Genomic DNA, 26,425 nt, shown 5'->3' on the forward strand with positions numbered 1-26,425 from the left:
AGATTTTGGACGACATAGTATTGTATGACATTTCCTACCATTTTTGGACGACATACAAAACTATGACGTTTTTGACTATTTACAAAACTATGACGTTTTTGACCAATTCTGACCATTTTTGGACTACAATCTATACTATGACGTTTTTGTTGAATTTTTTGACGACATACTATACTATGATGACATTACAATGTGTGTTTGTCTATCACATTGGGAGAACGTGAAACTGCAGACATGCACTTGTTCCAACCAGGACTTGAACCAAAGACCTCCTGCTTCAAAGCCGAGTGTGCTAACCACTACGCTAACTGTTTGGCCTATCTTGCAACCCATTTTGTTAAATGGTATAATATATATATAGTTTAATTGTCTGTAGGTCAACTGTTCTATTACTGAAAGTCTTCCAGATGATTGATTGAAGCACACAAGGACAAATAGCTTGTGGTGACCATTTTTGGACAACATACTATACTATGACATTTTTGACAAATTTTGACAATTTTTGGGCAACATACTATAGTATGACATTTTTGAACAATTTTGACCATTTTTGGACGACATCCTATCCTATGACGTTTTTGACCATTTTTGGACATACTATAATATGACGTTTTCTGACAAATTTTGACTGTTTTTGGACAACATACTATACTATGACGTTTTTGAACAATTTTTAAAATTTTTGGACGACATATTTTAATATAACGTTTCTGACCAATTTTGACCATTTTAGACACCATACTATGGAATTATGTTTTTCAACATTTTTGGACGACATACTATAGTATGACTTTTTGACCAATTTTGATCATTTTTGGACGACATACTAAACTATGACTTTTTTGTCAAATTTTGAACGACATACTATACTATGACTTTTTGGTCAAATTTTGGACAACATACCTCACAACGTAGTGCATCACCCCGGGCACAGCTCCACAGTCCACACCTTCATCAGTGCCACGATGTCCCTATATCACGATGTCAGTCTCCTCTTCTCAATCAATCCACACAGCCGCAGTCAGCTATACTGCTTAAGGGCAGCAGTATGCCAAAAAGCTAGCAAGCTTTTTTTCCCCATGTTTCAAAATGATATACTCAGGTTCAAAAGAAATGTTCAAAAATGTTTTTGTACTGTAGTTTACTTTACAGAGCAGTGGGGATTTTTATTCAATTCCAATGGCATTATTTGGTTATGTTGGGATCAAAAGATATAAATAAATGAGACTTTAAGACATATAAGCACTGATCATGTGATTTTACAGTGTTGAGAAATCAATTAACTCATAATGATCGTGATAATCGTAATATTGTGATTACTCGAGTACTTTACTATATTACCTTTTTTAGCTTTAGAGATGTAAACCAGTCTTGTGTAAATGTCCCACATTCCTATTGAATGGCAAAGCTATAGTGTAAAGCAGCTCATCAAGACGAGAAAAGCTCTAGGGATGCCACAATTATAGATTTTCTTACAATTATTTCTTATTGACAGAGAATTAATCACAATATTACTATTATCACGATAAGCATGCATCCTATTGAACTTCCAGTTCAACAGTTCAACATGTCGGAAACAAAATGACAGTGGTTTTGACTGACGCAAAGACACACACACACACATTTTTATCCTTGACTTTAAACAATTTGTAACAGTTAGAAACTGCTCCTCTTTGAAATGCCGTGGGACAACTTTGACTCACAACACTTCATTAATCACCTGAGCAACATTAGGTAGTCAGTAATGAGGTGAGTGTTTGAAAAAGAAAAGCGATAATGACCCAAATGTTTGGTTTCAAGGTATATAATTATGCATTTATTGACAAGAATGATACAGGTCTGCTGCGGGACAAACTGAGGTCAAGCCAACAAACAGATGTGCGTCTCAAGTTTACTTAGCGGACCTCCTGGTCCTCTTGTTCCAGGAGAAGTTTGCACCGTACGATTTCACTCGGGGCTTTGAGGTCCTCTTGTCTGTGACTTCCCAACTCCAACCTGAAGCGAAAACATCACCAGAGTGAGCCGCGAGGATGATAATGTCATGTATATTCACTTTGGACTAGTTCCAAACACAATGAGGTGTTCTGTAGACATCAACAGGCTGTGTGCAGTCAGAAGTGCACTAATCGCTTTCATGGTGCAATAAACAGAGAAAGCCATTTTCCTTTGCTTAGTTTCAACAAACTGTCCCAGATGGTTCAATTCTCCAAGTTAAACAGTGAAAGGTGGAGCAGAAATCCATGTTTAACTTTAAATAACATAAATCTGATTTGAAGGTGTGTGTAATATTTAGGAGGCTTTATTTGAAACTGTACATACTTCTATCTATAAGTATGTTTATATAATTGTATAAACACACAATTTTTTTTTTTTTTAAATCATTTGATATTTGTAGCCTTAAAAAAAAGCATTTTATACATTGTACTTCCTCGACTGAGGCCGCCATCTTGTGCCCTGATGTTTCTACAGTGTACCTTTAGTGTTACTACTCTCTCCAGCTCTCTGGTCAGGACTTTAAGGTACTACTGTCTAAACAGGCAGCCCAAGTGGAAAGGGAACTTGGCTTGTAACCGGAGGGTTGTCGGTTTGAGTCCCCAACACAAAGGCCTGGGGTACCCCCGAGCAAGGTACCAAACTCCCACACCCCAGCTCCCCGGGCGCTGCTCATTGGCTACCCACTGCTCCTTTTAGAAAGGTTGTAGTAGAGGATAGGGGTTTTTTTATATATAAAGTAAATGTTATACTTTAAAGTGTATATTTAAAAAAGTAAACAGGAGTAAACGGATATATACGAAAACCGCTTTATCAGCGGTTTACCATGCACAGTAAATGCACCTGCTCCTACACCACTGTCTTTGGTTGACTAACTGGGTCCCTGAACACACTTTGTTTAAAATAACTACAAATGAGAATATGAAGTACAGAAGAACGACAGGAAAAAAGCTGTGCCCTGCACTGATGCTGCAGATACCACAGAGAGAGAGACAGAGAGAGAGAGCAGGGCTGTAACTAAACCGGCCCTGTGTTTGTGTAGCGTACGTCGTTAAACTTCTCCCAGAGTGGTGAAAATGTCGCTTCTTTACATGTTTGTTAAACATGTGCTTTGATACTGGAGCGTTTACGTTTATATGCTTGTATACAAATAATGGCGTTCACCTGCTTCGGTCTCCTCTAAGAAGTGAAGTTGTGTTTCCAGTTACAGTCAAGGTTAAATAATAAAACAAAACGGTTCAGTTATATTTCAGAATGTGTTACTTCACTCAGTTACACTAACAACACTATCTTACTGCTACTCCTAGTAGTAACATTATCTGATAATTCAGACATTCACTTGAACTACTTTTTACTCTTAATTTAAAATGTACTGTTATCTTAAATTATTTGAATGTGCTTTTATTGTTTTTAATGTAATCAGTGTTGTTTTATCATCTGTAATATCTGTAGATTTATAATACTGTAATAGTTAATAATTAGCAAAGGCTGCACCTTTACTGAAAGCACTGCATTCACTGTTGTATGTTTTAGGCTGTATTTAAATGTACAGATTTTTTTTGTACCGTTTTTATCAGCAAAAGCAATGGCATCTTCCTTGGAGGTAAACGAGAGCACCATGTTGGACAAGGGATCAGCCCTGGAACACAGAAGGAGGAATTTTAATCCAAAAAATATACATATAGAGCGTTCAGTGGAGTAAATACTATTTCGACTTGATTGGACTCAATGACAACATTTGCTAAAAGTAATGCTGACAGAAACGTACGTTGAAGCCCAGCCCATCAGTGGATTCTCCCAGCGCTCCCTGGTGTCAAAGTCCATCTTCCACTTCTTGGTGGCGCTTCCTGACTGCATCGCTGTTTTGGCAGGTACAAAGATGTGGACCTTGCGTGTTTTTACATGCTCCTCCGGGACGCCCGTCAAACTAGTGATGTCCTAGAACACAGACGGAAAGGGAAAAGAAGCACATCCTGCTGTAATTAACAGAGTTCATTCTAATGAGTCAGCCTTATATTGTAAATCCTACTCCTCCACATCAAGGTTTGTCCTAATTTAATTTCACTGAATAACAAACCCATGTAGGGCTGTCATGTTTATTATTAAATATCCTCTCTGTCCGTCTATATAGCAGAGCATATGTATGCATTTGTTCTGAATGAATATATCAATGTTTCTGATTGCAATGTAGTCTTTTCTGTTACCATCCGTCGTCCAGAAAATGTTCATGCTAAATGCTAATTTTTTCCGACAGCCATAAAAATCAATATAAATCCAAGCAGCCTGATAATCATGATGGTCATAAGAAGGTTAGCGAATGTTCTATCCATCTATCTGTCCGTTTGTATTTTCTGGGAAGTTAACTGACTAATAATGGCCACATACAAACACATTAAATCTAATGTCATGTGAGGACTCCTTCAGCTATTTGACTGATCTGGGGGTTTTGGTGGCCAATGACGATCCTGACTTTTAGATATTAGGGCAGCCAATGCCCGGTAATTGATGCCAAATTTTCTAGCCCATGTATTTAGCCCATTTCCATCTTCTTCTTCCCAAAAACTGACAAATATCAGCCCAATTAATAGACGACCTCAACTTGCAGCTCCTGATTTACAAATTAAAAGAAGAAATACACTGGCCAGTGGAGTTATCCAAACTAAAAATAAATCAAAGCTGTAGGCAGCGCTAACGGGGCCTTCATATATTCTGTGTGTGTCGGGTGTACATGCTGGACAGTGAACAAAAGTAGGGCTTTCACAGCCCACAGGCTGTTATAGAAAATGAATGGAGATGGACACTGCCCTCATCTGCAGTTTATCTGTTACACAGATCAGCCAGGGCTCTTAGAGAAAAATTGTGACTTTCATTTGACTTGCTGACTGATTACTTTCTTTCCCTACAAAACAGAAAAAGGGGGTTACTGAAAAGACAAATGCATCTACATCTGTGGAGGAAGGTCATGTGAAAGTTGCAGGTGTTAAACAATACAACCTGTAACTCTGATAGTGTGTTCTAATGTCAAAAATGGGGCTCAGAAATGTTCTGTGGCTGTAAAAAAAAAAGTGCTTGGGTCATCAACTACTGATGTTTTATATTTTTGAACTTCACACTGAGATTTATTTTCACTTTAAAACATCAGGGTCAATAGAGCTGGAATGCAGCATCAATGTAAAAAGGGGGGGGACACAATACAAATCCAAGGAGTGAATACTTTTTATAGCCACAATAAAAGTTTGGATTCTATTTTTATAGTTTTTTGTGATCTGATCTTCTCTCTGTGTATTTCTTTCTCTGGCAGCACAATTACAACTACATATAATGTTTTTCTCCGCTTTACTTTTGATATGTTGCTTGCGAGTGTCTATCAGCATTTAATGGGCTGAATTTTTTTTCTTTTTTTTCAAGAAGACGAAATTATATCTTACATGTGGGAAGAGTCAATCCTGGATTAAAATTGTATGCTGTTATTACTATGCTTTCGCTAGATGAAATAAATCACTAATACTTTTAGTTATTCCAGACTATCCAAAAGTAACCCAGCATGACTAGTGAAGGAGGAAGGGGAGGATGGGGAGGGGCCTTTGGCCGTACTAAATGCATATTTCTGAGCAACTGGAGCCCCTTCAAGCTCCAATCAAGGATCTGGTCCAATTCTTCAGGGAATTAGCAAACAAGCAATGGGAAGTCGGTGACAAAACACAGACGAACCTCCCAGCATGCACACAGCAGCCACCCAAGACTTGGGGCTTTTCAGGGTGCTCTCCTTTCAGTGCAAGAATTTTACACGTTTCAAAGGCCATTACAACTTCAAAGAATCAATTTTTCATCATTGTCTGTCATCTACCAGATGATTTGTAGAAAGGGGGTCATTGGCGTGAACTCCACACAATAGCCAGCCTTTCCCTGAGCAAGAGAGCTTCCAATGGCATTTAGGAAGGAAATTACAGGTTCAATTGTTTTTAAACTATTGTTTGTTTAAGGGAAATATCTTTTGCCGTGTTACAAGGCAAGACCAGACTGAGTTTAATCACAAACAAGATCTGCATGTTGAAAAGAGTGTTAAAGTGAAAGGGAAAAGAGGAACGGGGGGGATTTCACAAGTGCGTGGTAATTATTTCCGGCTGCCCTATCTACTTAACCTTGACAATTCCCTCTTGTCAGACAGAGGAGGAAAACATGTTCCCTTCACCCAAAAGGGGCTAATGGTAGATAGTTCATGACACAATCATACACAAGACGGTGTGAGAGAGCAACAAAATTAGACACCAGATTTGTTTTATTCAGCCTGGGTCTGCTGCAGGTTAATACAATTGTGTTAAAAGGCAGAGTTTTTTATTTTCAATTCATCATATTCAAAATATTACTAAAGGGTAAGAAAATCTGTCTGAAAACATAACTGAACACAAAACTTCCTACTGATTCGAGGTAAATCAACACATACAGCAGGTCTGTGATTCGGTCTGTTCTCGGGGACAGATGCTTGAATGTCTAAAGAACCTAATAATTTATACCGCTGAGATCAGCAGACAGGACTATGGTTACACAAACTATAAGTGACACATGAGGACCACGTATGGTAAACCGGTGCAATAATTTGTCCAGATGTAGCAGACCTTAAATCACATCTCAGGTATGGATGAGCACAACAGGGCCTTTGTAACAGGTGGGGCGGTATGTGTCAAAACAAAAGCCCTGTCAAATCACTGAAAACACTGCTCATTATCGGACATTGTTTGCAAAAAAAATCAGAGTCTAGACCTCGATGATACGTGCACGCATTACACTGAAAGCTAGAAGAGTTATTGGCATAACAGTCTCACCCACAATACCCAGATTCACAAAGGAAATGATTGTGGCTGGAATGTGGTGTGTTCCCAGGAAGACTAGAGAGGGCCATCACAAAAGGAAAACCCACACGGCGGGCACTTTTTCTTCTGCCATGTACAGGAAGCAAAATGAGAACTATCAAGTTTGACACTATTCACAGGGCCTTCACGGGGGCCTACAATACCTGGCTGGGCAGACAGAATGCAGAGCTTAAGAAAGGGGGGGAAAAGGCTGGCAAAGTTTCCGTCACGTGAAAGCGTGTCAATATTTCTGACACCTCCAGGCTATGTGCCAAATAAAAAGCTTGTCGCTGTGGGGCCTCTGAGCCCACCAGAATGCTGAACGCTGGTACCCCTAATGCTCTAACAGAGACCTGGGATAGACAATTTCTGTGTAAACAAGAAAACTATTCAACTGGAGGAAAATTCTATCCAGAATCCACTGAAATATTCGGTAAACCTTTTGGAGAAAAAGGACTTTCATTTTTTACTTCTTTCTTTCAGTTCAACAGTTCAAAATCTTAGTGTACATTAAGAAATAAACAGCCCTGTATCCCCCAAAAGAAGAAAAAAACAAGAGACTGTGTTGGTCACAGGTGGTGTAGCCTAACCTTTGAAGTTTGAAGTTTTGCCAATCCATTTAATTCCATTTGATTACTGGAGCGCTGTATTTTTTTTACTGCCATCGAAAGACAGTGCTTCAATTACAAAGTAGTATTCAAGAAGCCTATCACTTTTGTTTGTAATTTTGTCATGCTAACATTATTCAGATACGAGAAAACCCTTGTATTTAACTTTTTTCTACTTTTAATTCTACTTAAATGGAAACATCCTAACGCTGAGGCAGGTGCCTCCCACTGTTCTGAACCATCCTCGAGATCTTTATACTCATTGATTGGAGTCTACCTCCAATCAACATCATTTATTCAAATGACTTCTGTCAGTAAAAATGAAAAACCAAGCCATGAGGTCAAAGGGTTTGTTGAGCTCAGAGAGAGAGAGGGAGGGGGGAGGGAGGGAGAGCGAGAGAAAGAGAGAGAGAGAGCTGTATTGAGGCACAGATTTGAGGAAGGCAACAAAAAATGCCTCTATGACTGTGGAAATAGAACGAAAGAAAATTATTCTCTGTCATTTTGAAAGTTTCCCATAAACACCACGGCATCGTTTCAGGAAACAACTCAAAAAACTGTAGTACAGCTCTGTAAGTGGTACTACACCAAAAACAGAGAAGACGAGGTTATACACATTGCAACGTATATTATCACAGACAGAATGAACAAAGCCAGGGGACGAAAGGGAAATCAATAAATAAAGGTTATACCAAACAACAGTGTTACCAACTTGGTGACTGTCAATATATATTTAGCTTTAGTCACTATAGATTTAGTTACTATTCATTGAAAGTGGTTGGCAAAACAGCCAAGCAATGATGATGACAACGATGAGAGAGAGGTGGGACTATGACATTATCGTCTTCCCCAAAGTAGCGTCTAACGTTGTCTACACAAAAACGCAAGGGCGACGTTTTGAGATTTGAGACTTGTTTCCACGAGGATCAAATGCCAATGCGATAAAAAACAAGTGTGAAACAACCGGGGACCAAATGTTTGTAAACCATGCCTCTCATCATTTTAAGGCAAAGTGTGAGATTCAACTTAAATTTGAAAATGCATGCTGCACACCACTGCCAATGTGTGTGTTAACTGCTCATGAAAAACCATGACAAATTCTAGCTCCACTTTGATTCCACGTGTACCATACACACATGTACCATACCACTGTGCATGCTCCCTGCAGCACAACATTTTGCAGGCCAGTTGAGCTGGCGTGCTCTTTTTAAAGAGACAACGAACAAGAACAAATTCTGTGAGAAGCAAGCCCAATATGTACTGAATAGACTTTATAGATAGAGGTTTTATAGACTGAAAACCTGGTCCAGTGAGCTCAGGACACTCTCAGACACTCAGACTGGCCCAAATGTGCACCTTCCAACAGGTCAATGACCTTTGGCTTAGAGCCAACTGACAGCTCATAAGTAGCTTAGGGACTAATGGTAAATGGTTTGTATTTACATAGCACTTTTCAAGTCTTGATGACCACTCAAGGCTGCATTATACTACAGTTTTGCTGTCACTTTCACACTGTTGATCTATGTGCATAACATTTTTCAAACCCATTCACACGCTGCTGGCACAGCTGTCAGGAGCAATGTGGTATTGAGTGTCTTTCCCAAGAACTGTAGACTAGCAGAGCCAGGAATCAAACCCACAACCTTCCGGTTGAAAGACGACTCGCTCTACCACTGAGCTACTGATCTGGACAATTTGGAAAAATAATCTGATTGCTTTTTTTTTTTTTTACCAATATTGTGTTAGTGATTTAATTACATATTTTAACATTAGTCATTTTTGTGGTTTATTTGGAGTTCTGTTTTAGAAGTTTGAGCTCCTTCAGTGCCTCAGTCAGTCAGTTTGAGTTGTGTGATGCAAGGCTATCACCATTACACACATTCTTTCTCATTTACTCACTGACAAACACACTCACTGACTCACACAACCACACGCTCGCACACATATACAGACACAAACAGAAAACACACAATAACACTTGTGATTATTGGCCCATGTTGTAGCAAAGAGGAATCTGTAGAATTTTTTAAAGCTGAAATAGTTCCACACACCCGATGTACTGTTACTGTAGCCACTGTTCAACAGGTAGTATACTAAATACAATTTATCTTTCAGCCTGACATGAACCCCATAAAATATCTGTGGAGAAAGGATGTACACTGGCGATCTTCAACCAACCAGGGGGAGCTTGAGGAGATGTGCAGAGAGGAATGACAGAAAGGTGTGAGTAATTCTTGTGACTAGTAGTTGTACTATCATTTAAAATGTTCTCAGAAAGGCCTGCAGCATATTTAGTGGGAAACACATTACAGTTCGGCAGAGTCAAACAACATTTTAACTGTAGTGAAAAAACGTTGCTGGGAATTAAATTAATGAACCCACCATTCTTCATTCCATTATTGCTATAAAAGAGCAGCACTTTGGAATTTTTAGCGAAGAGACTTAAGAGAAGCATATCACCGACTCTTTCTTTTTTTTGGACACTGGAGTAAATCCAGAAAACGGTCTTGCAGCCACTACTGTCCCCAGATCATTTGACACTTCTTGTCACTTTCAGGTGATTTGCAGTTGAATGTCTTAAGTTTCCTGCTGTTCAGCAGTGGAATATTAAATCTATTTTGGCTCCTTGGCAACACAAAATATAGCCTTCCCATTCTATCTAATATCATTTGCAGATCTAGTAAAAATGTTGGTTTCTTTTAGTGAGAGGACTCACCCCTGCTGAGAGAATAAACTTAATTTAGTGGTTTGCCAATAATAAAACATCACACTTGGATGCTTCAGACAAAGCAAAGTGATACAATTCATCAAGATTTGAATGGCTTTATACTGCTAGTGTGTGTGTGTATACAAATAAGTGTGTGTATTAGGAGTGTGTTAAAGGCCAATCTTCACAAGGCCAATCTTCACAATGGTCTAACTTTTAATTGAGTGAGATGTTGTGGTTGACAAATCTAAACTGAGGTGCATGGTGTATTTTCTGCATCACAATCTCTCAGTAAAGCTAATGGTGAACACCGTGACAGCCACGATATGAGTATGGTGCATCCTATCATAGCGCAAACACCCGTGTGACAAAACTGCAGCCCGACAGCCAGGGGAGGTCATAAGGTCAGCCAAGCTGAATCATGTTGAGTCAGCATGTGGTGAAAGCCCAAGCACATCACTCTTAACCCCCCACTGTCCAGCCCACACCCAGGCCAAGAGCCCTCACTCAACAGCCTCTGCCAGTTCCCACCTTCAGACATCTTTGAAGTGGAAAAAGCGTGCCAATTACTGATTGGACATAGGGGGCGTCTCTACTAGAAACAAATATTATGTTGCCTGCTCATGTGCAGGAGTGGTTCAACTCTGGAGAACAAGAAGCAGCTGGCATGAGGGTCATCTTGAATCTCACATTACACATACCGGTGAAGACTGGAAAAAGAGGGCAGAGGAGAAGGTCATTTATGAATATGTTGGATGTGGGCACATGTCATTGTTTTTGAGTGCGTGTGTTTATTTGTTTGTGTTTGTGTCTTTGCTCGAAGCAAAGACGCTGCTTAAAAAGTATTTTATAAGCTTCATCACTACTTGCGTTTCTTGAAGTTGCTGTTTGGTATTTATATATATTTTACAATCAAATGATTGATTGACAACAAAGTAACACATTATTCAGTGGAAACAGGAAAGATAATTATACTACTAGAAAAAAAGAGCTACTTAGTTTACGACCAATGGATAAACTGAAGTGTAAGAAAACAGGAGTCGCTAAGTTTTTTTTTATCCATAATGCAAACAACACTAAAACTGCACAGCAGTGACAGGACTGAGAAGTCCTCTCAAGAAGCTAAGTCTCTATGGAAGAGTGTTAATGGATGAAACACTGTTTAGTGGTTGATACATAATAAAACCTCTTGTCCACCACTCTTCAAAAACCAATATCCTTTGACCCACTACACCAAACTTGTGGCAAAAGATTTTTAGCATCAGCATGCCATATGAAAGCGGAACCAGACAAAACAGACTCTTAAGTTGTCTATGCGTGAAGAAGGGAGGAACAGTGGGAGAGAAGGATGAGAAAGAGAAAGGGGGTGGGGTCGGTGAGGTGGCGAATGTGGTCTGTTCCACTGTAGGTCACCGTCTGAGGATAGACAGACTTAGATAATATACACTGCTGTACTGCAGATTTAAACTGCTTGTGCTAAATTTATCCTCATAGTTGGGATGGCAGGGTTTTATTGTTTTGTCTTCATTGTCCTAAGCAAACATTTTCTTGTAATTGCCAAATGTGAAAGCAGTACTTTGGCATAAGACACTTTCAAAAACAGATTTAATTCTGCGGATATTGTGCTTTCAAGTGACACTATGCAACTGTTGTGGCCTGGTGGTGCTTTGAGAGTATATTGCGTTAAACTGCTTCCTTTGAATAATTTACATACTAAGGATTATTTTTTTGTTCTCTGAATGATAAATCTTGACTGACAGACTGAGGATCTTTCAATCTGATTTCAATTTAAGTCTTTAAAAACAAGTAACAACCTGTCCTTTAGACTCAACTACATTACCACAAGCAATCCCCACATCTTAAGTCCAGATGTGATTTTACTTGCCAAGCTCACGCTGAGCTCTACATTTGCGAGAAACTATCAAACTTTCAAAGATTTCAGATTGACAAATTCAAGATGCCATGCATCAAATGGCCCTAGATATTGAACTTCCTCTTCCATTCCCCATCTTACTCCCTCCTTCCCTCTCAATTCCCTGCTCTCTAATAACTGTCCTCGTATGTCTCATAAAACCCCAGTGCCTTTAGAGAACTCTATAACAAGGCTTCACAAGCACTTCAAGATTATGGTGTTGCCTTTATGTGGAGAGTGGGAGCACACTTTGCCATGGACGATGCAGGAGTAGACACTTAGGACACAAATCCATGTTGTATTATCGCAGTTTAAGGCAGAAATATTAGAACCACAGTCGTTTCTGCGAGAGCCCAAAAACTAATTGATGGAGGTAGCAGACATTACGTGTGAGGCTGCCTGTCAGTGACCAGCCAGCTGGACCCTGAGAGCTGCCCAGCATGCTTAATCAAACAGTAATTACAAACAAAAGCAGGTCGGCATGGGCACTCCAGGGAATATCTTAGGGCACTGGAGCGCCATCATGCAGGTCTTTCCATTTGGCTTTTTCCTGAAGCTTTAACAATGCCCTCAAAGATCTGTTCATAGAAATCATGTTTCGCTTTAGCAAGCTTTTAAATGTAAGGAAAGAACTACAATTTACCAAGATCCACAACTGAGCTGTAGCAAAGTAGCCGTCATTTAATCTGCTGTTTACCTTCATCATTTAATTTGACTTTCCTTTAGGTTGAGTTGAAAACCAATAGATATATATTACCCCAATATATAAACAAATCCAACATTTATTTTAGAATCAAGAATTGAGAAATGTTTTACAGTTTTGCTTATTCTTAGCCTTAATCACTCAAAAACCTTTTTCTGTCCACTTGGGGGCAGTGGAAACATCATTGGCACAAGATGATGTCTCCACTGGGAGGAAATAATACTATACGTCACTTCTAGATTCACCAGCTAGTCACTAACGGTGTCTCTCTGCTGTTTGGTGACTTGCAGGTTGCATAAAAATCAGTGAGAGTGCTCAGAAAACTAAAACAATGAGTTTAAAGTAGGGCTTGATGATATGGCTAAAAATGATTGGCCAAAAAAACCCCATTAAAATCAGTTGATAATAATTAGCACGATAAATGTAAGTATCACACGCATGAAAACATTCTCAATATGTCTCCAAATGTATTTACACAATGCATACACAATTTATGAATACATATTAAACATGTGTTATATTGCAATTAAAGATGACTATAGTGTGGTATATAGTGAATCATTGCCCATCAGCCCTAGCTGAAAGATATTAAAAGCCCAGTGATCATCATCAGTGATGCCACCACTACAAATGTCTAGCAGACGATAGATGTGGATGTGATTTACAATAAAGCATTGTTTATAGTAATGTTAATGTTTAACATTTAAACAACAAAAGTATTTTTTTCCCCCGTCTACAAACCGCTGTAAAATTGCAAATCCCATTAAAAGCTGGTTCACGTTTTTGACCTGCAGAAGTTTCTTGTCCTTCATAGCCTAAATGTGTCTGTAATGGAGACAGCCAAAAACAAGAGGTAGCGAGTTCCTGTAAGGTTTGCATTTTTTAGACAGATGAGAACTAAGGACAAGATAATGAGTGTCTCACAGATATTGTCCGACAGAGTTTCCGGAGTAAATTCAAAATGTTGTTTGCCCTGATCAAAATGCAACCTCATCCAAATGAGGTTATTCAGAAATGTTCACTGCTCAATAAGTGGTAGGCCACTTTTTCCCTCAGGCTGTTGGAGAGAGACAGCGACTGAAACCTGGCATAACCTTGCAGTGGATCGAGACAATTGTCTGTCTGATTGGTCTAACCAGAAAGCAATTCACAATTATTGACAGCCTGATGAATGACTAGCAAACTGACATGTGCTTAATACCCAAAAGGGAGAGTGCTCTCATTGCCCTTTTCCATGTGAGACAGAGACCACTGTACTGTAAACAGCTGAGGCCTCTCATTTTGGCCTGTCTGGATAAGCATTAGAGTACTTCCCGCTGTCGCCAGCAACAGCATGCCACAAAGGAACCTCTGTGGCCAACAACACTGAAGTGGCCACTGTCTTTTTCGTGAGTCTCAGGGTGACCCACAAACTTTTTTTTTTCTATGCAAGCTTCTTTTCTTTCACCCCACCTCATTTTTTAGAGGCCCTTCTCTCCTCTGCTGTTCTCAGTGGCCCCTACTGAGAGGACAGAGACAGACACTTTGCCCAGCCAAAGGCTTGTCTGCCAGTATGGTCAGCTTTGGTCTAGGACAAAAGCACACTGACGCTGCCCACACACAGCAACCCCCCTCCCAAATGAAGTCCACAACAGACTCCCACATTCTCCCCATATTCTCCAAATAAGCCCCCCTTTCTTCATTATCGTTTATCTCCTTCGTCTTTTAATGACAAAGCATTCACTTCAAAAGGTCCCTCTCCCTCTGTTTTGTAGAGTTGGTACATAGTCTTGGCCTCTTACTGTTTAGACTGTGCTTTCGCATGGAAACTATCACAAGTAAGACAAGTCGCACCTGTTGCCAAGTGTAGTGACAGGTACTCGAGAGTCATGACATAAAAATGCAGCATCTCAACAAGAGCAAAGTAAATATGCATGAATAAAATCAAAGATTGCTGTCACTATTCAATCACTGAAACCTTTATATTTAGCTCAGTGCTTGAGTTCTCCACACTTCGGTTCCACTCAACAATAAATCGCTGAATCATGTGCCTCTCAAACATTTTTTTACTGCACAGATGTCTATGTGATATTATTGAAATGAATACAGCACATATATCTGTTTTTCAATCATTATATTTATTTCCTCTTCAGTTTGCACCAGCAAAATATACAAGTGGTATACAAGTAAATTATTTTTAAATATCCCTGCACTGATGCATCATCAGGGCATTAAAAACAAGACCTGGTCGTCTCTCCAGCAGCTGAGCTGTTAGATCTCTGTACTCCTCCAGAGTCGTCTCCGCCAGAAGTCTATATAAATGAAACACAAAAGAGAAAGTGTTTGTTTGAATGATGTTTGATAGATAAGATGGCAATTGACTGCATGTTAGGGTTTGTAGGCAAATAAGTATTCATAGTACTTTTAGCAATAACAAACATATGGAACATAATTGGTCCATGCATAAATATTTGCCATAATTCTCCCTCCCAGTGTTCATATAATCATTCAGCTGATATTACTCAGCCAACATGTGTTATGATGAAATACTGTAATGAGATAACACATCAGACACATTGTAGATTACGCTATCATTTCCAGTATGATGTAAAGTACATGGATGCTAACATTACATAATACCTATTGTATGTCTGTTGTTGTTACTGAACAGTCCAGGTAAGAAAATCATACAATAACACGAGTACAAACCTCTGTTACTTGTCTTCCGTGCGTGAGGGGCTTCTCTTCTCTTCTTCTGTGGAGGCAGCTGCTCACTCCCCCTCCCTCGTCTGTTGCTTCACTCTACTACTGCAGCCATACCGTTCTCTTCCTCTACTGCTCCTTCAGACTAAACGTCTAGAATGCAACTATCGTTACTTTTTTTTAACTATTACTTAGATAACAGCTAGCTGCCATTAGCAATAAAAAACTAACACGATATGGGTAAATAACAAGTTTTGCCATCTTACACGTCTATGATCTATAAAATTACAATATACACAAGTAAAACTTGTCTATACGAGAACATCACTACCGTAGTTCGCAGGGAAGGGAGGGGTGAGCAGAGAAGATGTTATTCATCGCAATTTCGAGCTTCTCCTCTAGATTTCACTAGAAATTACACACTTAACCTTTAAGCCCACTTTACATAGGGAAAAAACTCACTAACAGCAACTCATAAGCACCACCTCTACCATATATTTGGTCAGTCTCCATTTAAAGGCAAACTTCTAGCAAATTCATTTGAATTTGATTTGTATTAATTTTTGTGTCTAACCTTACCAATAACAGTCCTTTAAAACAGCAGGAATATTTAGTCTCTGACGACTAAGATGGATCAAAGCCTGTCCTCCTGTACTTGGGTGTGTGCAGCTGTAGTTTCCTAGTTTCCCTGCCTTCAGCAGCAGATCTGCTTGACCACTGTGGCCAGAGTGTGCATGTGAAGTGTTAATATATTTGACCTGACTTACAGATGTTTTGGGTTTGACGTTTATTCATCTTTGGTTTTGGTGGGATTTATTACACTTGTCTGACATCTTTGAATGCACTTCCATGTACAAAGTTGTCAACATACAAAGTTTAACCATAAATTAAAATAAACTCCCAGGCTGGGTCCACAGTGGATGAGTGTGCAGTGAGTGACAACTTTAGTGCTTTGTCTGCTGTGGAGGTTCTGCTATGTTTTACTTCGTGTTTGCATTTGAAAATCCTGATAATAAACTTTTAAATACTCTAAATAATCATCTATAGCCAACAAAATGCCAGATCTATTTAGTAGCCATGCATACCACGCAGTCCTACAAATATATACAAAAGCTTTGTTGAAAAAACTGAATGGATTCAGAAAATGGAAATGCTACAGTTCAATTACTATGAAACAAGTGCAGTGTGTTTATGACACAAGAACGATAGAAGAAAGTGAGGTGAAACTTCATTTTCACAGTCTATTTTTGCTGTGAAACATACTAAAATGCAGTTGGTAAACTATTTGGTAGGTGTTAAGTTATGAGAGTTTTGTAACAAAATGTCCAGGAAAGCATTTGACCAACAGAAGATCAAACAAACACCAAATATTCTGTCATATTGAGCAGGGAGGGATCCTTACCAACTTCTCATCGACTTTAATTAGTTGTGAGTCTTGTCCTGGTTTCTCTGCCAGCCTCAGTGTTGATGTGCTTGTAAACCTGAAAACCATTGGATAGATTACACACAAAGCACAAACTACCACACAGTTCGAAAAAGAAGCAAATGACAATCAACTAAGAAGAAATAATGGGGCAAGGACATAGGGAAAAAGGAATGTCCCACTGAGAAATATTATAGTTAGTAGGTCAAGTGAATCTTTGTTGCTCCTATAGTAATGACAAGACATGCTCAGTGTTGGCTGTGGTCAACTGTCAGATGAGGACTGTGTAGCACTTTGTAAATGTACACCAGTGCCTTGTCACAAAAAAGTAATATGCCATCATGACACAGTCATGAGAAGGCTAAATAATCACATTTCAGATAATGCCCAGATAATAACCAACCATAATAACTAACAATTTTGCACAACATAATCCTCCTACGGTCTCACATTTCAATTAAAATAAAGAGTAAAAAATAACCCAACCCAAATTATTATGCCATAGCCAAGTTACTTGAATGAATCCCTGCATACTAAATATACACAGAAACATTTACAGAAAAATAAATAAGTGTATGGGTGGTACATTTTAAACTGAGTGAGAGTAGTACTTCTCCTCTCTAACTGAAAAACAGAAAGCATGTTACTCTACATGATGTGCATCATATACAGTAAATACTGGTAACTTAAGTACACCACTGAATGTCAAAAACAACTGATAAATCAAACACTAGAAAAAAATAGTTCAAACTTTCGGCAAAATCGTGTCCAATAGTTTGTCATTTCTTGAACTCTTCATCTGTTCTTCCTTGCTGTGCTAAAGGATTTTAGCCAAAGATTATTTGCCAACAAATTGTCTAAGCAATCAAAAGCATCTGTTTCTCATCTGCAATATCTTTATCTACTCACTTCTAGGCCATGAAACTAACTTCTGATTTGGAAACTGAATTTTCACTTGGATGACAGTAGATATCTCACAGTTCAGCAATAAAATCCAACTTGTCATCTTTTATTTAGTGATCCCATCTTTGGACGATGAGGCCAATGTCTAATCATTCAGCGGAAAACAAAGCCATTGTGTGCAACGTTACAATGTTTTCAAAATGGATCCTTCCACAAAGCAAACCAATACCTGAAAATGTGTTTGAAAACTACCTTTGCTTGATAAAGGCCATTTGAAGAACGAATTTGTCTAACATAAACCAATATTTACTCATATTTTTTTTATTTTATTATTATTATTATTATTATATATATATATATACTTTATTTTTTAATTTTTAATTACTGTTCAATAGTGTTCAATCTGTGGCAGAAAAAAACCCTATCAAATCCAGGTTAACAAAATGTTGTTTCATACTCTGGGTGCCTTTACTTCCCACATTTAATCTAAACTACAATCATTTAGCCTGCAGATAAAAATCTCAACTGTCATTTCAAAACAGATATGTAAGTAATGATATTTGTTTCTGCATCCTAAACAGTATCTGCGATCAAATCAGTGTAAGACTACAAACTGACCACAGTTATGAAGCTAAAATCAAGTACAATTTTGGAATATTTAATTGAAATATTAGTTAGAAAAACTGGTTGATTCAAAATCAATTAACCAACATTGTTAACGTTGTTGCAGCATTATATCATTTATCAAATATACAAGTGTTACAGCATCTCCAACACCACTTCCAACCACTTTGCATATTCCTATTCTAATAGATTGCCATGAGTTTACAAAAAAAAGAGCAAGAGAGAGAGAGAGCTATGGGCATACATGTCTGCATCACATTTTAACTTGCAAAACACATAGAACAATGTAAAGTATAATAAATTAATTGCAGCTTTTGTCATTTTCCTTTTGCATTGTTTGAAAAAAAAATTCAATTTCAATTTGAAAACAATGACTTGTCTGGCCCTAAAAGACAGCATAACAATAAATGAATAACCTAACCGTATTACATAAGGTTAGACATGGATGACCAAGTAATTAATGAGGTACACATCATAAGCAGTATAACGATATATAAACGGTAAATTTTAAAAGCAAGAACCACAGACTAAACACACCTGGCTGCAGCATAATTTACTACAAGTGTGCTGACAATAAGACGTCATGCGTTTCATCGCACTAAGTAGCATGTACAGAAACAGAGAACAATACAACTTTAAAATCAGAAAACAGAACTCTAGCCTTTTAAAGATCGATGCAAGTTGTTAGCTTCTCAACAGTGATCTAGTTTTTCTCATTGAGGTCCGATAATACACGAAGTTCCCCGTCTAGCTAAATACGGGTGGGTATACGAGAGCTGTGATGAACAACGAGTGCGTTTAACTCTCCGTAAGTGTTTCTAGTGATTTATTTGCTAGATTAGTATACCTTAGCTAGATAGATAATTAGCTAGCGAGCTAACGGTGTAAGGACACTGGATAACACTGGTGTTTGCTTACACACCAGAAACTGAACTTACCAACAAGAACTCATATTAAGTGTAAAAACTCACCGCCAACGTCCGACAGACAGCGGAAACCTATTTGTGTGCATTATTTAAGTGCTATATTGTTGGAACGTAGTTAGCATGCTATCACTTACTAGCTATCACTCGGCCTCCTTTCTTAATATCAAGCCAAACTAGGGCGAAATAATACATCATAAAATACTCATATTAACACGCAGGTATATTAACATAATAAAACAATATTTGAAAGTTACCTGAGAGGGTTCAGGAGCATTTTTGAAGCTGTATTAATCATTGCTAAACGTCCCAAGCTGAGAAGTGACATTGAAGACGCCATGTTTGTTGTCAATGATGGCATACGGCAAACGAGAAGGGACAAAATAGTGTGAGCGGCGACGAGGCAGCAGCTGGCTGCTATTGGCTGGGACATGGAGCACTGATGCCAGCAACTAATATTACTTTACAGCGAAGAGGGATGTGTTTCATACGGTTAGACATGTCTGGACATATCTGTTCACGCCTCAAATACTGATTATAGTAATATTCTTTCATCTAATATATATACGATACGATACTATGATATTCTGTGTATATAAATGTGCATATGTCATTGCAAATAAATGAATATTTAATTTAATTATAATTAGAATAATTACTCTGGGACTAAAACACCTTATTATACTAAACATTCTGTAGTCAAATGTTGAGTATTACGTCATTGTTTTGAGGTAATATTGATAAGAAAACCTAGCCTTTATTGAGGTATATTTCATTGTCCAATGTCCTCAGTTTTCAGCATAAATTCCAGAACATGTTTGATTTCACTAAAAGGAATACATTGACAATCTATGGCATAAATGCCGATAGATAAAATAAAATCCTGCCCACACATAGGAAATAATAAATACTTCATCATTTGTATTAAACACTTGTATTAACACAGTTAAATAAGACTGACATAATGTTTAACTACATTTATTCACAAATTGGTAATAATTATAGTCAGGGAAATGTATAAGGAAAAAACTTTTATTGTTTCACTCTTCATATCTGTACAAATACCATCAAACTTTGTATGTACATGTGACATTTACATAAAAAATACAAAACTATATATTCATAACAGAATTTTGTTTTTATCTTGTGATGTTTGACATAAAATGCTTTCTGAGAAAGAAAAACAAAAACATAACATAACAAAAAATAAACACAGTGATGAAGTCTGAAATAGTTGTCGAGTACCGCAGTCGTTTTTAGCTCTGCGAGAGCAATATGGAGCACATTGGCAAGAAGACAGCACACAAATGTTAATGGCACATTATTTGCAACATAATCAAGTATGATCGGAAACTTACCTCTTGTCTAATGTGGAGAGACATAACAAAGTCTACTGAATAATGTCTATGATTATCATCTCCATTTGAAAACAATCTAAAGGGCTTAAACTGGGGAATAACAATAAGATAAAATAAAATGACAAAATAAATAAAAAGAAGAAAAGAAAAACAAATGGCTCCTTTTTTTTCTCTTCCATTTCATCACCACTGTTTTGCAAAACCATTGAGAGAATCCCTTTGGTCAGTTATTATGAGTTGTAAACAAACCAGAAACACTTTATGTACATAAAATGATTGATATATTCCCAATAAATAAACACACAGCCTAAACATGCATTTACGTATGTGTGACATAAACATCTGTGATAGAGATTTGACAGAAACAAGCAGAATTTTACAGCTCAGGGAATGCAATGTACAGCTTGTAGAGGACTTATACTTACACAGTAACATGACAAATAAATAACACTGCTTTTCTTTGGACAAATATATTTCTTCATGATAAAAAAAGTAAAAGGGACAACAACAAAAGGGGGGGAATGAGTGGTAACACAATGTATCATGGTAGATAGTAAGCCTGACATTGTAAATGTATAAATTATACAACACGAAAAAAAAAGTATAAATAAACATCTGACTGAACTATATGTATACTTCCTTTTTCTTTAAAAATAAATAAGCATACACATAATGTACAGTATGGACATGATTCCTTGCCCTAGGACTGTTCCCCTATAGTGACGGGAGCCTATCGATCCAGTATAGAAGATAAATGGACATAGGCCATGTGGGCTGAGTCCTCATCTTCCTCATCCTCCACCTCGTCTTCTGTGATAGCTATATGGGAGAATATATACGATAGCTGTTGTATGAATGTGGACCACAACAACGCAGCGTATCACCGAACATCAAAATCTCTCAGCAAAGCCGCAGGCACACAGCCCTGTGTGCGTCTGCGTGCCTCGGCATCAGTAATTACTGTGGCATCCCCGATTATGTGGCTACCATTTACACAATCTAGCAAGTCAGGGCTGTCACACAGCGAGAAAAGTGGGATGATGGAAAAGAAGGGGTGGATGGGAGGTTGGGGATGGGGGGGCCTGGCGAGTATGGGGGGGGGGGTCACTGGGGCTGATGGTTCCAGTGGCTGGGTTTTCTTTTCCTAAAAGCAGACACACACAACACAGTAAAGTGCTCTTGTGTACTTGGATTAGCTCATTTCTTTGCTCCAGATTGTGATTTCAGCGTCAGGCTCAAATTGCGTGAGAGCGTTTGCGGGGAGGGAAGGACTCTGTGTCACAGCAATTCTGAGGTATTTTTTCTTTCTTTCTTTTTTACAGAAGAGATTTACATTGGATATGTTTTTTGTTTGTTTGTTTTTTTTAAAAAAAGCACACAAGCAAGGGTGACAATAGAAAAAAGAAGAAGAAAGAAACAGGCAGGCCCTCATCAATCCAAAGTGGATTTGTCATTTCTGATACATAATATTCTGGTAGACGACACGTTCACTGCAGACGGCACAGACGATAACAGTTAGTTGATAAAAATGTGAACGTTTCTCCTCACAAAGAGAACATGGCTCTACAAGCTTTCTACGCGTATCTTGCACACGGTGAAGTATCACATTTATATTGAGCTCATGAGGTGATCATAAAGTTGGTCCCTTGGATTCCCTCGCATACCTTAGGCACATCATAGTAAGGTACTTGGTCAGGAGAAGAGAAACTAACAGGAAGACATTCTTCTTCATAGCAACTTGGAATGTAAATTTGACACTTCCTTCAGGCTATTGTTCAATATGACAGTTTACCCCCCCCAGATTTGTGAGTGCATGAATGACTCACTCTGGTCTGCAGATAGGTAGTCTACATGAAGAAGAATGTTAAAAAATCCATCATCACTAACATGGCACCAATGTTACAATCACCTTATGTACATCATGTTAGTATATTTCATAGGTGTTCTGTTCTTATGGACATGTCGGTGGTGTGGTGTATATCACAAGGGGGGCAGTGCATTTTTGAAATGATTGATTAAAGCCAAAAGAAGAACATTACAAACACACAAAATACACCCATTACGATGACATTTAGCAACGTGACCATGGAATTTACAAGCTGCAAAGATTTGACCACTATCATAAAAATAAAACATTTTTCATTTCAAAAAAGGAAAAAAAAAAAAGACTGTATGGGATTTAAGGCAACCTGCTCCTGCAGTTCACTAGCACGGCCATCATCTTAACTCCTTTAAATATCAGGATTGTTCCACTGCAAATAAAACTAGCCTTTATTATTCAAGTTTGTTGAATAATACTCCTGGAGTGGAGTCTGCTCAGATAGGCTTGAAAAAGAAGATTTGTGAAATCATAAGTCTAAGAACACAAGACCAGAAGCCAGCAACAAAGACAATGTCATGCAAGTTCGTCCATCCCCAAGTCCTTTCTGCTTTGCTTGAGCTGTGCTTGATGATGTAGCTGTTGTGGGAGTTTGGGGGAAAGTTGGGGTCGGGGGCTGGATGGTGTTGTTGAGGTGGTGGGGGGGGGGGGCACTTTCAGGGGAGGCTTTTGTTGGGAAAAGCAAAATGTAGTATTGTCTTTTGCTCGTAGGGGTTGTTTTGATTGACTTTTTCTTTTTTTTTTCTTTTTGTTTCTTTTCATATTTTCGCCTCTGCCATTTACTTACAGTTGCAAGATCCGGAGTGCTTGACTTCCAGCAGCACACCCAGAGAGCACGCAGCCTGCTTCATGGCACATTCACTGGGATACGTGGTGTTGTCACTGGCGCACACCGCCTCGTCCGTCTTGCTCTCCGGACAGGTCTCGTCGCACAGCGAGCAGCGGCCTCGGCTCATCCGAGCGTCCCACAAACACTTTTTCCCCGCGCTGCACTGGATGTCCTCACACGACTTAGCCTCTACAAAGAGAAAAGGAAGGAACCAGCATGCGGGGTGGGGGGGGGGGGGGAGAAATCTTTGATTAGGTGGATTATCACCAGTGCTTTTCAAGCAGGATCAGATGACAGCAGTGTTTTGGAGAACGACATCCTGTGTTTCATGAGATTAGGTCTCGTGGCAGGCGACAAAATGTCATGTTTTAATTAGTATGTTCAATTCACAATCCATGTGACTCAAATATTAGATTTAAACATGTCTTCATGGCCCCCATTCTCTATCTCCACCCCCCCCCCCCCCTTCCTCTTCTTTCCTCTCTCTCCCATATGGGATAGTGCTGCCAACATCAGGAAATAATAAGATGTCTATCATTTCTTGAGCAAACACAAGCAACTACCAAACTCTCTCTCCCTCAGACCCCTTCCTCAGTGGAATGTTGGCAAAAAAATGAACAGTGAAAATCTGCAGATCTGGCCAGGAAGAAAATGCACTAACACACACACACACATACTAAAAAAAAAAAAAAGACACATTCGCTCTCACGTCTCTAGTTTCAGACTTACTGATGCATTTGCCCTCATAAGCCACTCCGATAGATCTGCCGAGGAGACAGGTCGCTCTTCTCAGGTGACACGCGCTCGCGTAGATGATACCGTCGTTTCCACACAGGTACTGCTCGGGCGACGTCACCTCGGGGCAAATCCGATTACACGTCACACAGTATGCATTATTTGTCTGGTCCACGACGCATGTGGAGCTGCCGGGGCACAAGACGTCACGGCACGTTTCTGTCGAGACAAAGACATTGGAGGATTTTTTTTTTTTTTTTTTTTCGAAATACAAAGGAGAATTCAGAAAAGACTGCAGGATTTTTTTTCTTCTTCTTCTTCTGATTCTGCTTCGTTGGGACACGCAGAATCAAAGAAAACATTGACTTACTCTTGCACTTTCCCTGGTACTGCACGTCTAGGTCGGGTTGACCTTTACATTTAGCCTTCAGCAGTGCGCATTCGTCTTTGTACGTCTTCCCATCTGAGCCGCAGACCGGTCCTTTCCAGGTGATGTTGGAGCAGTCTGGAGCGCACACGCAGCGAGGTTTACTCCGTCTGTTCATCTTGCACCTCTTCCCGGGCCCACAGTCAACATTATCGCAGGTTTCTAGAATAAAAAAAAGGTCTGCGTTAAGTGACGCTGGCGAGGATTTTGTCCTTGTGCTTAAATGACTCTGACACTTTAAGTACATTTTCTTTGCGTTAATCAGAGCACATGATTTATTAAACGAAACGAATAGGGGAGGTGGGGGGGGGGGGGGGGGGGTGTTTACTGTAGTGTGTGGGGAGAAAAAAACCAAGGGAAATGAGTGCACCTCCACCTTTGCAAGGTATGCAATTGGGGGCTCCGCCATTGAAGATCATCCACCTGAAGAGTGTGCTGTTAGGGACGTCCTCTTCGGTCCAGGACGTCCCCAGTCTCCCACTTCGACAGCACTCATCCCTGCTCATGCCGGGCATGTAGAGCACCTGGCACCTCCCGTTCCTCCCCTGCTGCAGCCAGCAGTTCCCCGCTGAAAAGACAAAAGCAACACGAAACGCTCGAGTTCAGCACGATGAACGCCTGAAGCCACTGACCCAGACGCACCAGACACTCACGCAGCCGATTTTTTTTTTTTCTCCGAGACGCTCCCTCCCTCCCCTCCCTCCCCTCCCCTCCCTTCACCCACCCGGCTGTATTTTGTCTGATTTGTCTGAGAGCTGTTAACGCTGTCCCATGCGTGAATGACAGTCCTTATACCACGCAGCCACAAAACCAAAGAAGTGATCATAATCTTAAGAGGGAGGGAATGTCTCCTTTTCCCCACGTCTCCTTGTTATCAGTGGACAGAGCACGCGGAGCGCACAGACAGCGTTAAATAGGAGCCAATCTCCTTCAGAAAACCACAGTCTTTAGGGAGCAAAGCTAAACACACCACTGTCTCCAACGCCTCAGAGCAACACAGCCAGACAGTTCACACACACAAAAAAGAAAACAGAACCACCGTACATTAAAGCAACTGTCAAATTAATTTTAAACACATTTTCAGAAATCTAAGGCATTTCCAGAGATAACAGCATGGTGCCATGTGTGTCTGGATCTCAGACACACATGGCATAAAGTGTTCATAGTGTGTTTCTTAAATTGGAGACACATTTCCATCTTGACCAAATGGAAGTAAAGGTTTCATGTTTATTGTTTTTTTTTTTTTTTTTTGGTAAAAAAATCTAAAATAGAAAGAAATTACGCACACAATTTGAAACGATTCCGTGCGGGAAATATACAAGTAAGACATTACAGACTCTGTGGAAGTTTGTTACACGACACTGTGAGACAGTCGGTGCTCACACCAAAGCATCAGAATATGCTGAAATATTGCGTGGAAAGGTGTGGCTGCCACCAACACGCTGTGGCGGGTAAAGTGTGTGCCCTTGGCGAAGGCTGCAAAACTTGCCATGTAGTCTCACCCTGGAGTGTCCCGTATGGCACCTGTTTTATGGACACTTTACGCACCGTCGGGCGCAAAGAGATTAGAGAGTTTGATCGGCGTACAGGGGGAAATAAAAGACTCAGAAAAGTTTTGTCGCTTGCTTTGCAGCAGGTCTCCGGACACACACGCGTCTGTGCGCAGCCACTGACAGCGCTGGAAGTTTTTCAAAAACGGTGGAAATTGAGAGGAAACGGATGAAGAGAGCTTACCTTGAACTTTTTGATGTTCCATGAGGTGACAAAGCCATAAGAAGAAGAGAAAAATGCCCGGGTGGAGTTGGTGTTTCAGCATCCTAAACATGATGGGGAGGCAAAGAGAAACCACGTATTTGACACACAGGCAGCG

At 39.5% G+C, this 26,425-nt stretch overlaps 2 protein-coding genes across 3 annotated transcripts; both read right to left on the bottom strand.

The window, feature by feature from the left end:
- Positions 1–1,798: 1,798 nt before the first annotated feature.
- On the bottom strand, positions 1,799–19,681 carry ndufs4 (NADH:ubiquinone oxidoreductase subunit S4). The gene is made up of 5 exons (XM_083904933.1): positions 19,585–19,681; positions 16,857–16,935; positions 3,761–3,930; positions 3,558–3,631; positions 1,799–1,995 (listed from the first exon to the last, which is right to left on the bottom strand). The coding sequence occupies exons 1-5, from the start codon at positions 19,665–19,667 to the stop codon at positions 1,892–1,894; spliced, it is 510 nt and encodes a 169-aa protein (XP_083761059.1). The 5' UTR covers positions 19,668–19,681; the 3' UTR covers positions 1,799–1,891.
- An 800-nt stretch (positions 19,682–20,481) lies between these two features.
- fsta (follistatin a) lies at positions 20,482–26,425 on the bottom strand. 2 transcript variants are annotated; one of them, XM_083905277.1, is made up of 6 exons: positions 26,290–26,425; positions 24,932–25,123; positions 24,499–24,717; positions 24,123–24,347; positions 23,352–23,582; positions 20,482–21,504 (listed from the first exon to the last, which is right to left on the bottom strand). In XM_083905277.1, the coding sequence occupies exons 1-6, from the start codon at positions 26,378–26,380 to the stop codon at positions 21,416–21,418; spliced, it is 1,047 nt and encodes a 348-aa protein (XP_083761403.1). In that variant the 5' UTR covers positions 26,381–26,425; the 3' UTR covers positions 20,482–21,415. The 2 variants fall into 2 exon arrangements, with proteins under 2 accessions (XP_083761403.1, XP_083761402.1); XM_083905276.1 differs by having other exon boundaries at positions 20,482–23,582; positions 24,926–25,123.

Source organism: Microchirus variegatus (assembly GCF_963457635.1).
Source record: "Microchirus variegatus genome assembly, chromosome: 18".
In the NCBI taxonomy this organism is placed as follows: Eukaryota; Metazoa; Chordata; class Actinopteri; order Pleuronectiformes; family Soleidae; genus Microchirus; species Microchirus variegatus.